The 16,799-nt window shown below is 46.8% G+C and overlaps 1 protein-coding gene across 1 annotated transcript in view; it reads left to right on the top strand.

The window, feature by feature from the left end:
* Positions 1–15,358, top strand: part of hs6st1a (heparan sulfate 6-O-sulfotransferase 1a) — a 134,699-nt gene extending 119,341 nt beyond the window's left edge. Inside the window, exon 2 of the mRNA XM_072688305.1 lies at positions 13,584–15,358. Within this exon, the coding sequence (XP_072544406.1) occupies positions 13,584–14,325 (742 nt within the window). The 3' untranslated portion in view covers positions 14,326–15,358. The remainder of the gene's footprint in view (positions 1–13,583) is intronic.
* Positions 15,359–16,799: the final 1,441 nt, after the last annotated feature.

The following is a 16,799-nucleotide window of genomic DNA, read 5'->3' as shown; positions in this document are numbered from 1 at the left end:
GTATTTTCTTATTCTGCTCTTAATGGGGTCCCTGGAGGCTCGGGTGTTTAGCACACAGTTTTTCGAGCCTGTTGTGGATTAACCCGGGACTTTTTAACCGCAGAGTCGAGCACTGCGGGGGAAGCTGCTGTTCCTGGGTGGAAAGACCTTCCTGAATAGATTTCTTGAATATTTCTTAAGGACCAATCAAATGTTTGGACACTTTTCTGAAAGCCTTTACTTTTTTACTATTGTTCACATGAAACAGGGCTGCAGTCATTGCTTGATTACGCAGTACTACACTAGAGGGAGTGCTGTACAGTTGGTTATTTGAGCAGGGCCATAGCAGAACCACTGCTGATTCCATTAAGAGATGCATAGGTGTGAAAAGTACCTTTTAAAGTTCGGTATGGCTGTACTTGGATGGTCCGTAGGAGATTGCTTATCTGATATTCAGAAATGTTAAATGTCTATTAAATGCAACTGAACTTTAAGTTGAATATAAATGACTGTCTATTGAAGCCCTGCACCTAACACCTAACCCTAATCCCTGCCTCAACCTTACCCTCAAATCAACCCTAAATCCTAACCCCAACCCTAACCCCAACCTTACCCTCAAATCAACCCTAAATCCTAACCCTAACCCCAACCTTACCCTCAAATCAACCCTAAATCCTAACCCCAGCCTTACCCTCAAATCAACTCTAAATCCTAACCCCAACCCTAACCCCAACCTTACCCTCAAATCAACTCTAAATCCTAACCCTAACCCCAACCTTACCCTCAAATCAACTCTAAATCCTAACCCCAACCCTAACCCCAACCTTACCCTCAAATCAACTCTAAATCCTAACCCCAACCTTACCCTCAAATCAACCCTTAATCCTAAGCCTTACCCCAACCTTACCCTCAAATCCACCCTAAATCCTAACCCTAACCCCAACCTTACCCTCAAATCAACTCTAAATCCTAACCCCAACCCTAACCCCAACCTTACCCTCAAATCAACTCTAAATCCTAACCCCAACCCTAACCCCAACCTTACCCTCAAATTAACCCTAAATCCTAACCCTAACCCCAACCTTACCCTCAAATCAACTCTAAATCCTAACCCCAACCCTAACCCCAACCTTACCCTCAAATCAACTCTAAATCCTAACCCCAACCTTACCCTCAAATCAACCCTTAATCCTAAGCCTTACCCCAACCTTACCCTCAAATCCACCCTAAATCCTAACCCTAACCCCAACCTTACCCTCAAATCAACCCTAAATCCTGAACCCAACCTCACCCTCAGATCAACCCTAAATCCTAACCCTAACCCCAACCTTACCCTCAAATCAACCCTAAATCTTAACCCCAACCCTAACCCCAACCTTACCCTCAGATCAACCCTAAATCCTAACCCTAACCTTTACCTTACCCTGGGTAAGTTTTGGGTTAGGGACGGGGTTGCATTTAATGGACAGTCACTTAGACAATTAGTTGAATGTTAGCTGAACATCAGGTAAATTTGCCTTTTCTAGGACACAGAAATGTCGAGTGGCGCTACTGTCTAACTGCTGATTGATCATCAGGAAATCAGTGCTGCACTCTGTGAACTTCTAGTAGGTTGTTGATTGGGCGGAACTTGTTTTTACAGTAAACGTAAACGCTCAAGCATTGCTTTTCTAAAGTACTGGAGGTCCTCATGAAGGGAGACTTCCGATTTTCCGTTTTTTTAGCAGTCAATGAGATGCTGAGTAAAACCCCAGTGGTTCTTCTCCTAGAACATTCCACACGATTGATGCAAGAATAGCCAATGCTAATGTGAGCTGTAGTCCCAGAGGCATGCCAACAAAGGTTTCCCAGAAATGTGTGTGGATGTGATCTTTCCTAACACACCACCCACTGATGTCATTCTTTCTGAGCCAAAGTCTATTGCTACTCCACTCCAGCGGAACACCTGCGTATACACACACACACACACACACACACACACATTTGGGATGATGAATATTCCTGACCTGGGCAAACAAAACATAAATCCGCGCTCCAGCGGCCAACCAAATGCACAAACAAACGCAGGAAAGCGGCCTTGAGACGTGGCGTGTCATTTTATTAAGAGAAGAACAAATGTTCTTTCAGTTCTGGTCGGTATGTGAGGTATCACACACACACACACACACACACACACACACTGCAGGTGGGCAGAATGAAAAGTTATCTCCACAGCTTCTAGAGCATTCAGCACCTCCATATGTCATTAATATACTGCATACGGGGCTGAATGTGTGAAAATGCCCCTCGAAAAGCTAAACCACGATCCAGATCAGAGCCAATCCAGGCAGGTTTTAATGGATCGGGTATCGGCTATTTTAATCCCAATCCAGTTCAGAGCCCCATCTGGTCATCCCCAGCAGTGAGCTGTGGTGCGGACGTTCTCAGAAGGTAAATAAAGGAGTTGAGGTTCTGCAGTGTGGAGCTATTTTACAGTGAAAGATATAAACAGACCATAATATCTGACCCTTTATTAAACCATCACTGAAACGCTCCGTTTTACCAGCGGGAGAACCGGAGAACCGCTCACTCGCCTATCTCTGTTTTTAAACCAGCACTGAAGAACCCATTCAGAACCGAGTGGAGGCTAATGCTAATGCTAACAACAACAACAGATATTAGTCCAGAGTGTGTACCACTACACACACTCATACACACACACAGGAAGTGATTAGACTGCAGTGTTGTGTAAGGGAGCTGGGAGCTGATTGGTCAGGGAGGACCAGAATGTCTGATTATAGAAACTACCAGACATATACCTGGGCAGTTTTCTTTGGGGTCAATAAAGTACTTCTGTTTATCTATACCATAACAACCACCCAGCATCACCATGGCAACCACTGACCGGCCCCCCCCCACCCACAGACGGAGTTAGGCTGCAGTCTACAGAATACCTCTCTGGGATTAGCATCTCAAGCTTGTTTGTATGTGTGAACAGCAGGTGCTAAAACATGTGTCTATATTGTGGGCCCTTGTTTAAGTGTGTGTGTGTGTGTGTGTGTGTGTGTGTGTGTGCATACACATGTGAGTACGTCTCACCGTGGCAGTACGCCCAGCCCGAAGCCCGGAGCTAATTAGGATGTGCTGATTGATTAGGCCGCGGTAATTAGCTTTTGTTATGTAGATGAAGCTCCCATCGGGTCGAAATTGATTAGCCGGTGCAGCGTCCCCGGAGAACGGATACCGCCGTGTTCGGGATCGAGAGCCGACAGGTTTTGTCTTCAGTGCTGCCCTATCTTGCAGTGTTCTTAATCAAACGCAGTTTTGAACCACAAGCAGCGCGAGCCGACCGCAGCTATCGATGTTTATGCTAACGAGGCTTTTTTCCCGGCCCAGCCATGTGGAGTCAGACAGAGGAAGCGAGGCTGTTGTTCGCGGGAACGGTTCATGATAAAATGCTAACATGGCTGAACGGAAGCCAAGAGCCACCAATTAGTAAGATGCCCAATTAGCATGATGCTAGTGAACACTCGCTAACTGTTTGTTCATTGTTCGCGATGCTTTCCTGTCTCAACTGTTACTGAACTCTTAGAAGTTCCAGTTGTTGTTGCTGGTCATGTAGCCATGTTACTCCTCTGCTGCCCTCTGCAAAGCCAAAGAGTCCTTCCAGCTTCAGGTACGGCTCGGTTTGACCAGTCATCCTTTAAGATCCACGGAAGACGAGCGTCCAGACATTTTCTGTCCTGCACCGAAGGGGTGGAACGAACTTCCCCTGGGTGTCGGATCGCCAGAATCGCTCGCCATCTTCCAAGAGCACTGGGGCACAGTGTAGGGTTCAATTCCCTGGTCGGGCTAGCACACCATGTTCCACCAATAAGAGTCCGTGGGCAGGACTCCTAACGCTACATTAAAACTACATTCTCCTACCTGTGTAACATGGTTCAAACAAGAACCCTAAAAGTGCACAGTGCTGAGATTGGAACGAGGCCGCGATTCCGTCCTCATCTTCGGACAAATCCTTGTTATTGTTGTAATAATGGAATCAGAGCGGCACCAAGTTTCCTGAAGCAGGAAAGGGCTTCTTCGTCTGTCCAGTCACCCCTGACCCTGACCTGGTCGAAAGGAGCTGTGTTTGTGTGCCGAAAGAAAGACAGTCCAGGACATTGATAGGAAGCCCACTGCCCTGCTTTGCCCCCCGGAAAGGCTTCTTCCGTTTGACCGACGCTGGCCATTAACCGGAGCGAGACGCATTCATCCCTGAGCTAATGCGCCCTTCCATTTCCCAACGCACTGCAAGCCACGCACTTCCTCAGACAGGTCTCGCTTAATCTAATTACAGACCGGCTCGCACACTCAGGCTGTTTATTCCAATAAGAGCCTCTGAAGGAATTCCATTTGGACCTCCGGGATCCAGAGGAAACAAATGGCTGTGATGTCCAGACGAGGCTCGACTATCTTTTAAGAGCCTGCGCCGTCTTCAGCTGAACCTGTTTACCTCCTGTCTCTGAAAACTGTGCACTTTAGGCAAAAGTGGGTTCTGTGTAGTGTTGAAAAAGGGTTCTTTGACCCCCTTGGAGCCCTTTTTGATGCTATATAGGGCAGTTTTGCAGATTTCTTTCCTTGAATACGCTTTACCAACCACACAGGGTACAGCACTCCCACTGCAACCGCTTAGCAATGCGCTAGCAACCCCCGAGACATAGCTACGGTCATGTAAATGCCTAGAAGTACCCTAGGAACTACATGGCAACACCTTAGCAACTACTAGGCATACACCTGGGCAGCTTTTCTTTCAGTCTGCACCATATCAACCACCCAGCATCTCCATAGTAATCACCTGCTGCAATATAGCAACCTCCTGGTATACTGCAAAGCCGGACCCTACCACCCACCTAGCAACTACTTTGCAACACCATTGCAACTACTTGAGATAGTCAGCATTTTCCTTCAGGATCTATAAAGTATTTGTTCTTAGTGTACCATAGCAACCACCTAGCAAATCCATAGCAACTGCTTGTGGAAGCGGGAACAGCAACTACCTAGCAACCTCACAGCAGTCATCTAGCAACAACCTAGGAAACCCATAGAATTCACCTGCTATCCGATAGCAACCACCTAGCAACTACCTAGCAAACCCATAGCAACTGCTTGTGGAAGCGGGAACAGCAACTACCTAGCAACCTCACAGCAGTCATCTAGCAACAACCGAGAAACCCATCGAATTCACCTGGTATCCGATAGCAACTGCCTTGCAAAACCGAAGCAGCCATCTAGCAACATCATAGCAAGCACTTAGCAACTATGTAGCAAACTCATAGCATCAACCTGGTATACCATAGCAACCATAGCAATCTAGTCACTGAGGGAAAATCGACTAATGTGACTTTGCCCTGATATTTTTTTTTTTGGCCCTGCTGTGTGTGTGTGTGTGTGTGTGTGTGTGTGTGTGTGTGTGTGTGAGCGCAGGTAGTTTGAAGTTGCTCAGGTATTTGCCTGTTTTTCTCAGCGGTCTCTGAAAGGGCTCGTAAATTTGAGCGGAGGGGAGAGTTACAGATTTCCCCTGAGCCTCGGCCAGATTTAAGAGTGAGGACTAGGATATTTATGGACAAACACACAAACTCTCATACACACACACACCAACTGCCTGTGCATGAAAGCAGCTGAGGAAATATAGTGTTTAGTGGTTGCTATAGTGGCAGGGGTCACATGTGCTCCAGATCTATTATTTACAGCATAAAGAGAGCTGTGTGTAATCGAGGACGATCACATGATTATGTAAAAGAAATCTACAGCCATTGTGTAAAACATATGATAGCACTGGAAACCCACCCGCAGTAATTCCACACGCTGTTGCATGTGCCAGTGGCCTGACCTAATCCGTGTGTGTGTGTGTCGGTGTGTGTGTGTGTTGGTCCATATCTGATTTCATACAGTAGCTGAAGCTGGACTGTGGGGTGTTAAAGGGCCAATAGCCTACATAGCAAAAAGAACGATAATGGGTTCCATATAGTACTGAAAAGAGAATGATGTAGCATCTGTCTGGTACGCCATAGCAACCACCTTACCACCCTACCTTACCCTACTGACAACATGGAAACAGTGTAGCAACTGCTTGTGGAAGCGGGAACAGCAACTACTTGGCAACCTCATGGCAATCATTTAGTGTAATCATCATTGCAACCACCTTGCAACACCATAGCAACCACCTAGAAATGACTTGGCTAACCCATAGCATTCACCGGGTATACGATAAAAATCACTTAGCAACAAGCTTTGGAACTCTTTTTGATGCCATATAGAACCTTTTTTGCTAAGCATGTAGAGAGTGATGTAGCATCTGTCTGGTACACCATAGCAACCACCTAAAAAAAAGTTTCACCCTAATGACAACATGGAAACAGTGTAGCAACTGCTGGTGGAAGCGGGAACAGCAACTACTTAGCAACCATTTAGTGACATCATTGCAACCACCTTGCAACACCATAGCAACCACCTAGAAACAACTTAGCTAACCCATAGCATTCACCTGGTATACGATAACAACCACTTAGCAACAAGCTTTGGAACTCTTTTTGCTAAGCGTGTAGAGAGTGATGAAGGATCTGGGCTCTTTAAAAGCAGACGTTCTCTTAAAGAACCAGTTGATATCAGAACCCTTTTTAAATGATTCTATCTAGCACCAAAAAGGGTCCCGAACCTATATTGAGTAGCGTATAAGGGCCCATACTGAAAATCAGTTTTGAAATGGGGGTTGGACCCATTTTTGGTGCCACTCAGATCCTTTTTTCCATCATGCAGAAGAACCGTGTAGCCCAAAATGAGTCCCATCTAGCACCGAAAAGGGGGTCGGAACCTTTTTTGGTGCTTTAATAGCGTTCTAATACAGGAGGCCTGCATTCAAATGGTTCTTTAGGAAGCGCTGCTCTTCTTTTCACTAAAGAAGCCAATATATGTAAATGAGCTCGGTTCTAATTGGCTGGCCTGTATGGTACCTCAATGAAAAAGCAGTCCAGGCTGTAACGCTCCCTTGTAACGTCAGCATGACTGGGCGAGGCTAATCTGTTGTAGATGGAATGGGTGGGGTTTTTAATGTGGTAGATAGTGGGGCGGTCAGTGAGCGGTCAGGTTCATATGTCCCTGGTTATTGGTTGGGGGGGCTCTGTTTAATTTAAATAGGCCCACTTGACCCAACCCCTGATCATAACACACACACACACACACACACATATATACACACACACACACACACAATTACTGGCAATGAGTTGATAGTGTGTGTGTGTGTGTGTGTGTGTGTGTGTGTGTGTGTATATAAAGTGGGTGGTCATGATATTCTCTAGATGTGTGTGACCGAATCATGATGAACAAATGTGTGTGTGTGTGTGTGTGTGTGTGTGTATGATGTGCTTGTGCCAGCACTTTCACTCCTTGTCTTCTTCTATACTGCAGTCAGAACAACAGCCATCAGCCCCCACCCCAAACCCTGTAGACCACCTGTGCATCTATCTAGAACCCTATGTATCGTAATAGTGTCTAAGTGTATAGCCAGGTCTTGTACAGTGTAGTCTTAGCAGATACAGAACTGCAGCTTTACCCTGTTGCGCAAAAACAACACCGGACTTCTGTGTGGGCAGCACCACCAAGTGGCCACTACTGGAACTTCTCTATTTTTAACCCCACACATGAAGTGCAGGAAGAGTGCCTGTGTTAGTGTAGAGCAGTAGTTCACAAGCCAGCCCTGTTCCTTTAGGTCCAGTGTCTTCACCCGTGCCGTGTCTTCCCATCCTGTTGCCTAGGCCCATCGTTTTTGAAGCAGGGTCCATGGAGTCGCAACCAGAGCTTTGAAGAGAGTGCTGGGACCACCCCTTTTCAGTGTGAAGACAAACCCATGGACCCCCACAAGACTTCTTAGCGGTTACTCATTTGCTGGGAGCTCAAACCCGTCTTCCAGTGGTTCTGCCGAGCTGCAGTAGCGTCACTGTTCATTTTCCCTGCCGACCGCATAACTCCCCCTTTTGAGAAGTCTTTAGAACTGCTTTAGAACCAGATTCATGGCCTCGTTTGCTAGAACCTTGAGACCGATTGCGGTTTGGTCTCCTGGCAGTGCTCTCAGTAAAACCAGACTGGAGCTATTCTACCTGTACTGGAGTTGATTAAAAAAAAGGTTTTCATGGGGTGTCCTTACTTTTTCACAACTGTTTATCAGGGTCCACTGCTACACCCTGGACCCTGCTTCAAAAAAAAAAGGGTCTAGGCAACAGGATAGTGAAACTGGAAAGGCAAATCACAGCCCTAAACCTAGATTATGTACACCTGTGCCAAGGCCATGTTTGTGTGTGTGTGTGTGTGTGTGTGTGAGTGTGTGTGTGTCGCTGCCCCCGGAGAGCTGTTATATATCAGAACTATTCGTCTTATGGGTTTGGATAAAAGTCATCAGTCAAAGCTCAGCACTATGTGTGTGTGTGTGTGTGTGTGTGTGTGTGTGTGAGCAGTAACGTGTATTAAGGTTTATGTGTGTGCGCCTCCCGAAAGCCCTGAGCTCAGCCCCTCGTGTCCCTGATGGCCGTGACTCCGAGAACATTAAAGTGTATCATGCATGATCTGCACACATCCATCATGTTCAGCAAATGTTTGATTACAGTGCTGTGTGTGTGTGTATGTGTGTGTGTGTGTGTCTGCTACGGTGAACCGCCCCACCTGTGGGCTACGGTACAGCACATCCTAGCAGCAAGCGGGTGTTCAGAGGTTAGGTTCAGAACATCGGCTCTGGATACGTCGAGACTGCAAACCAAGCCAAGACAACCTCCAGACTTTTGAGTGGATGGCTTGCAGCAAAAGTTTGGGCACCCTGCATGGTGCCTAGTACTTAGGAACACTCCTTCAGGTTGATTGTCACAGCTTGTTAACACTCTCTGTAGGAGGCTTCCAGGTCTGTGAGATTCTTGGGTGGTCTTGCTGCACTTGCTCCACAGATTTGTGATGATGTTTAGGTTGGGGGTGGAGGGGGTGGGGGTGCTGTGACCTTCAGAAAATGTCCACACTGCTGCCGGCTGGGAAATATGTCCAGTTAATGGATGCCACAATCCGATTCCAGGGGTAATGAATCGGGCACTGGCTATTTTAATGGCCATCCAGTTCCCAGGCTTTGTTTTAACTGCAGTGTTTAGAACGACCGATATGCCCTACACACTCCAACCCTCTAATGGATGAGCCATGTGAACACCCCACAAGGCAGGTTAGCATTAGCATAAACCGTCATTTCTGAAGGCTGCTCACCTGTCTCTGTCTGACAGCGCTGAGCTGCTGACCCTGTGCTCGTCGTATTTCCTTAGTGTTTATCTCCTTCACTCCATTTTCCTCTTCCTTTATCTCCCCTGTTTACCACTGCCACAGCTGACACGCGTCTTTATTAACACATCACAGAAGAGGAACACAGGAGGAGTGTGTGTGTGTGTGTGTATTTTGTGTGAATGTGTATGTGTAGACAAGTGAGGGAGCGAGTGTCAGTTTTTCCTACTTCCCACTGCTACCGCTGTGTGATACACACTGCAGGGAGGTGCCTGCTGAAAGGGGGTGTACCGAGTGGATCTGTCACCTCATGGCTTAAGAAGTGATGCCCCCCCCCCCCCCCCAAATCCTGTGTGTGTTTGTTATGTTTGTCACATTGCTGTCAGGCCCTGCATGCCTGTCTTTGACTCTTTGCACAGTGAATTCATAAGTGTGTGTGTGTGTCTCTGCATGAGTGTGTTGCTCAAGTCCAGTCCAGTCACATGCTAATAGAGCCGGACATAAGCTGGCTGCTGTCCGCCTGTCTGCCAGTCACGTCTCCGGAAACGTCTGGTCACCGCGCGAGTCTGACAGGAGCTTCTGAGTAAATGGATTGGTCCTTAGCAACAGAACACGGCAACGGCAGGTTTGCTGATGCTGCTGAGCCACTTAGCGCTTTAGCGTGACCCAGCGCACTCGGGTAAAACACTGCTTGGCAACAGTGCAAGCCTGTTGATTTTCATTAGGCAGCTAAACGACTCCTCAAGCAAGCCTGAGAGAGGCCTTGCGTGGTTCTGTATTACGGGAGCTCTGCGCAAACAGCTTCAAGAAGGTCTATAGAGTGGTGGACTGGTCGACCAATAAGAGCGAAAGTCTTAAGTGAAGAGAAAATGATGTATAGAGGCGATTATCTGAGAAAGCCCGGTATTTCCAGCTCCTTCATCCAGTCAGTCCTTCATTAGAGGACATCAGGGGAGCTGCTGGTGGGATCAGAATCAGAATCTCCTTATTTCGGGAATTTTACTTACAAGTATCACATGGAACAAAGTATTCTTACACTGAGAGATAGAAAATACACTAAATAAGAAATCAAATAAAGAATAATATGTTTAAAAAGTAATAAAAAACATTAAAGACTGTAAACCCCCCCCCCCCCAAAACTATGATATACAGATATAATTATATTAGTTATTAGTTATATATTAGGGTTAGCTGTTAGCGTGATGTGTTGTGCTGGTTTTGATGGTTTTGATGGTTCTGAGTCTTCTACCAGAGAGGAGTGTCTGGAAGAGGTGATGTCCCATTAATGGATGCCATGATCCGATTCCAGTGGTAATGAATCGGGCACTGGATGCTCCAACCCTCTAATGGATGAGCCATGTGAACACCCCTCCCTCCTTAGCATGCATGCTTTTAAAAGGCAGGTTAGCATTAGCATAAACCGTTTATAGCATTTTTGTAAACTGCTCACCTGTCTCTGTCTGACAGTGCTGAGCTGCTGACCCTGACCTCCTTCACTCCATTTTCCTCTTCCTTTATCTCCTCTGTTGATATGAGCTGTCCACTGTGGTTTAGCAGCGCTTATAGCTCTGGGGGTGGGTGGGGAAGCTGTTAGCGTGATGTGTTGTGCTGGTTTTGATGGTTTTGATGGTTCTGAGTCTTCTACCAGAGAGGAGGTGATGTCCGGATGAAAGGGGTCAGCTGTAATTTTGCCAAATCTGGGAAATTCTGACCAACATTTCAATAACAAAGTGCAGTATGATCTGAGGGAGACCAGGCATTCCTGCAGATGCAGATAGCCATTAAACAGAGGTTAAAGGGTCAGAAGCTTCACGGTCAGGCCCATATATCCCGCTGCCTGGATCGTAAAGAAGTCCGAACGATTGATTACACATTTTGCCCCTCCCTGAGACACAACGGACTGAGCTCGGGGTTGAGCTGCCTGCAGAACGGGCCGTGACCCACGAGCTCTAAGAGCCTTCGTATTCAACACCAACTGAGCATCAACATGGTGAACGGACCAATAGAAAAGCTTCAAAAATGAAAATATCTTCTGCGTTGACTTCCACTAAATGTTAGGTCTTCGTTTTGGAGATGCGAAGTTCATGGCGGTGACAATGCCATAGAAGAACCACTTTAGGTTCCATAAAGAACCCAGAGCGAGTGTGTAGAGTGGATGTAAAGGTTCCTTACTGCTTTAAAGGCTCTTCTTTTACAAACGTTCCTTGAGGAACTTTTGGAGCTTCTTCAATTCGAAACAGTGGAGGAACCTGGTGAGGGGATCCTTGAAGGTTCCTTAAAGCACCATAAGAGGTTCCTTCACAGTTTCAAATGGAAAAATCCCTAAACGTTCGTCAAGGAACGTAATACTTTATAGAACCAGAAGCTGGTTCTTCCAACCAGCTTTTGTAGCACCTTCGTCTTCAAGAGCGTACACCGTGGTGATCTTCTGTGTCTGGAAGTATCCTTCCAGAAAGCAAACGCCCTCATTACGCTCCGCGCAGCCAGATGAGCGCGGCGGAGCTGTTCCGGTGATTAATTTACTAATGCGAGATTTGATTAGACAGAAGAGGGAGCCGAGAAACGTGGAGGTTTTGTGGCTTTCATTAGTGCGCCGTCTTTCTCCCTCCCACTTGTGTAGCGAATAATGAATAATAATGGACTCTTATGCGCAATAGAATAATGAAGCGACTTACAGTCACATCCACTTTACCCTTTATTGTGCTCTCTCTCGCGCTCCCTCGCTCGCTCGCTCTCTCTCGTGCTCCCTTTCTGTCTTGCTAATGATTTTTAGAATGCAGGAATAGCCACAGTAGGTATCTGTATGACTGCTAAAAGACAGGCTGTGACACTGGACAGCTCCAAAAACTGTATCCTGATACTTCCCACTCTGTTTTTCCCCTTATTTTTAAAAATAATAATAATAATAAATGTCCTGTTGCTAAAATTACACAACCGCCAGTAGTCCAGACGACACCCAGACAGACTGTCTCATATGGCTGGAGACAGAGGGAGGGGGAAAAAATCAGTTGTTATGTTGTGAGCAACGAATGGAACCTAGTAGCACTCGTGCTAGGTAGGAAGCTTTCCTTTATTTTTAGACAGATTTAGACAACTGTAGTCAGATTGTTCCTTTTGTCTTGAGGAATTCAAGTTAATTGACCTATCCATCCAAGCTCCACCCACAAGTGCATTGTTCTGTAGCTACCAGGTTGCATAAGGTTCATTCATCCCATTTAAGTGAATGAGAATTTGTAGCAAAAGTCTACACCAACAGCAAGCTATTCCGTACAGCGAAGGGACTGTAACTAGTGATGTAGGTTATTTACTTTCTACTACTACATTACTTTTCAGTAAGCTGAAACCATTGCGGCAAGGTTCCTTACCGGTTCCTTACAGAGTCATCGTTTTGGAGATATGAAGTGTTTTCGTGACAAATTGTATTATTTTTTTTTATTTGCAACAGCACACTCTTACAAATAAGAGTGCTACACTTTAGGTCCCATAAAGAACCAAAAGTGAGTGTAAAGGACCGTTAACATGTGTGTAGAATTGATGTGAAGGTTCCTTACCAGTTTTTTTTGAGAAACCTTCAGCCTTCCATGAAGGTTCCTCAAAGCACCTTAAGAGGTTCCTTCACAGTTTACATTACAAAAAACCCCTAGAAGTTCCTCAAGGATCTTCTACTTTTAACAGTGTGGTTTACAGTCCTTACAGTTCCTTTCTTGCAAAGTGTTTTTTCATGACAGATATTTTTCAATCATAAGCAGCAGCACATGCTTAAAAATGAAGGTGGTTCTCTGAGCGTTGCCATAGAAACACCAATTTTGGTTCCATAAGGAACCAAGACTGAGTGTGCAGGACCTTTTACAAGTGTGTAAGGGTTCCTTACCAGTTTAAGCGCTCTCCTTACTTCTCCCGTAGAGTCGTCAAAGTGTTTTCGTTAGCAGTTATTTTCAGTATCTGCAGCAGCGCAAATAAAGGGGCTACAATGGTTGCCATTAAAGAACCAGTTTTGGTTCCATTTAGAACCAAGAGTGAGTGTGAAGGACCTTTCGTCAGGTGTGTAGAGTTGATGAAAAGGTTTCTTCCCGATTTAAACGTTTTCTTTTACAAACACTGTTAAAAGTATAAGTTCCTTGAAGAACCCCTAAACGTTCCTCAAGGAACTTCTGCTTATGATGGTGTGGTTCACGGAACCAGAAGCTGGTTCTTCTAACAAGTCTTTGTAGCACCTTTGTTTATGCTAAAGTAGTTCCATTCGTAATTCCTGCAGTTTGGAATGTCCAGAACATATAAGTGGGCTTCACCGGGCATGACCTGCACTGACCCTTTACTTCTCGTCTTTCGTCTTGCAGGAAGTTCTACTACATCACCCTCCTGAGGGACCCGGTGTCCCGCTACCTCAGCGAGTGGCGGCATGTCCAGCGGGGCGCCACGTGGAAGACCTCTCTGCACATGTGCGACGGCCGCACTCCGACGCCTGAGGAGCTCCCATCGTGCTACGAGGGCGCAGACTGGTCAGGCTGCACGCTGCAGCAGTTCATGGACTGCCCGTACAACCTGGCCAACAACCGGCAGGTGCGCATGTTGGCCGACCTAAGCCTGGTGGGCTGCTACAATGTGTCCACGCTGCCTGAGAAGAAGCGCGCCCAGATCCTGCTGGAGTCGGCCAAGAAGAACCTGCGCGACATGGCCTTCTTCGGCCTGACCGAGTTCCAGCGCAAGACGCAGTACCTGTTCGAGCGCACCTTCCGCCTGCGCTTCATCCGGCCCTTCGTGCAGTACAACAGCACGAGGGCGGCTGGCGTGGACCTGGACAACGACACGGTGCAGCGCATCGAAGAGCTAAACGACCTGGACGTGCAGCTCTACGACTACGCCTGGGACCTCTTCCAGCAGAGGTACATGTACAAGAGGCAGCTGGAGAGGCGCGAACAGAGGCTGAAAGAGCGGGCAGCCTTGTTGCCCTTTCGCCGCTCACCCAACTACGCCCTAAACGAGCCGCCCTTGTCCCGGGACGAGGGCACAGCTGAGTCGGAAGCTGCCTCCCGCCTGCCCACAGAGGACTACATGAACCACATCATAAACCGCTGGTAGCAGGGGGAGGACCGGGAACAAAAAAAGGGGCTGCTGATCACTGGATAGGGCTGCAACGATCGGACAGCGAACGTCAAAAAAAAAAGAGGCAACGTTCATACGATACATGTGGCTATTCCGACAGATTGTAACACCCCACAGGGAGCATAGGGGGGGGTCTCTTTATGGCTTCTGTTTCGTTCGTTTGCACCATCAAGACAAAAAAAAAGCAGAAGCATAATGGTTCTGATTAATCGAGAAATAGTCGATAGATTAACTGATAGGAATCGTCAGTTGTAGCCCTAACACTGGATGAGTGCTGGACCAGGTGGATAGAACCGGGGGCGATAGGCGCTGCTTCATCACTCAAAATGACCATCATTCCCACCCCTGTCTGGCTCTCCAGCTGCCAGACTTGTGTGCTCGTATTCCCGGGATGCAGCAGAGAGTCACGAAAGAGGTCACCCAAGCCTAAAGGAAAGACCCATCAAGCCCTTTTCGGCCTAAAGGGAGAAGACCTTTGCGGGTTTAGACGACTTATACTCACTGCAGATCTGAAAGGACGAGCGAATGACGCGAAATTGTATAAAGAGGTTATTTGCCTAAACGTCTGCTGCCATTTCAGCCATGGAAACCTGGGACGACGGCGCTCTTCACACCTTTGTTCGGATTTCCGTTTCCTTTTCAGGGTTTTTTTTCTTTTTCCCACTTCCTCAAAGAGGTCGTTTTTATAGCACTGAGACCAACGATGCTGCCTAAGGTTTATTGGATGCAATTTTTCTCAGCTTCTGTTAGTTGTCATTAGGGTTCGATAAGACTTGACGAGACCTGTTGCGCAGTTATTTTCGTATCGTGTCGGATGACCCGATGTGCGTGGACCATAGCCATTATTTAAGCCTTCAGCATAACGTATGGGAGTCGGTCGAGGCTACTGACACACACTCTCGCTGAATGTTCGAGAGGTGAGAGACAACGACTTGGCCTTAAACCGCAGTTGCGTCACAGCCATTCTACGGCATTCTGAGGCTGTTGGTTTATGCCTGAAGTGGGGAACAAAAAGGGGGGCGGGGGGTGGGGGGGGTGATCCAAAGAGGAACCTATGTCTTATTTCACTTCTGTGTGCTCCTGGGCTGCTGGTTCTGCATGGTAGTGGGAACAGTATTGCTTCTGTGACAGCTCCTCTGTATTAGGTTATCGAGGGAGTGTTACAAATTGCGTGGACGTATGTGTATATGTAGGTGTGTGTGGTTGTGTGTGTGTGTATGAGCTCATAAAGCCCAGAGCAGAAGGAAGAAGCAGACACTTTCTAAATGGCACCGCCGTTCCCATTTCCCCTTGACTACTCATCTGTGTGGTTGTGAGTGTGAGTGCTGAGAGAAGTATGAATGTGTGTACATAGTTTATACATTCTATTGAGTGTGAATGTAAATAGTACGTATGGGATTCCTGTTCATGTGTGGCGAGGGCTTTTCCTCCGCGATTATTACGATCTCTTGCCGTGGTCTTCAGGGACTGAAGCTAAAGCCAGTAAGGAGAAGGGAAAAAATAAGAAAGGGTGCTGATATTTTGGTCGTCTGATAAAGGGGAGAACTTCGTTATCACTGTAGGCCCAATACTGGAGCTATGGTCGATAATTACAACTGATAACTTGGCGCACCATTTGGTCCTAACACCTTGTCCCCTCTCGTTTAGAGACCATACCACCAACCCAGCTTAGATACCAGTTCAATATTAGCTCTTGTGGGAGTTGCTGAAGTATATTCCACATGTACTCCAATTTTCCTGATCCTCGACTCCAAAACCCAAGATCCAAGCAAAGCAATTTGGGGAGATAACCATAGCGAAATTAACTTTAGCTGACTGTTGGGTGATTGTGAAACCTCACTGGCTATGCTGTTTGATTGTATGCCACTATTTTTCTTTGTATTTATTAAAAACTGATTTTTCAAATCAGATTTTTACCCTTTTCTCCCAATTCAGTTCTGCCAGTTAACCCTCCCGTTCGTAGCTCCCCTAGCACTAGCAACGCTCCCGTCCCTAAGAGGGTAAGGACTTAACACGTCTCCTCCAATACATGCGAAACCAGCCACCACCTCCTTTCCAACTTTGCCAGTTGTGCTTTCTCTGACCCCGGCTGCCGATGGCAAAGCGGCATGGCTCAGGATTTGAACTGGTGGTAGTGCATTATCCTGCTGTGTACTGTGGAAGCCGTGGTATGTAGTGCGCAAGCAGATTTGATTGTCTATGTGTGGAATTGGTAATCTCCAGAGTCAAATTCCCTGTTTCTCGAATGCTTGGGTTTGGAAATCGACTCCCAGTGCAGTGATTGTCCTACGTTTTGAAACAGTACAGACATCTCGAGGGCTAGATGTGACGTGATGCAATACTATAGCGCTTGCTTGCTGTTAGGGAACAGTGTAAAGCTACATTCACCTACTGGTGGAAAGAGTGTCTGCTAAATATCTAAACTTGGACTAAACAGTAGTCTGATTAGT

Source organism: Salminus brasiliensis, chromosome 9 (genome assembly GCF_030463535.1).
Source record: "Salminus brasiliensis chromosome 9, fSalBra1.hap2, whole genome shotgun sequence".
Classification (NCBI taxonomy): Eukaryota; Metazoa; Chordata; class Actinopteri; order Characiformes; family Bryconidae; genus Salminus; species Salminus brasiliensis.
The sequence above is the reverse complement of the archived record's forward strand: the minus strand, read 5'-3'. Positions and strand labels throughout refer to the sequence as shown.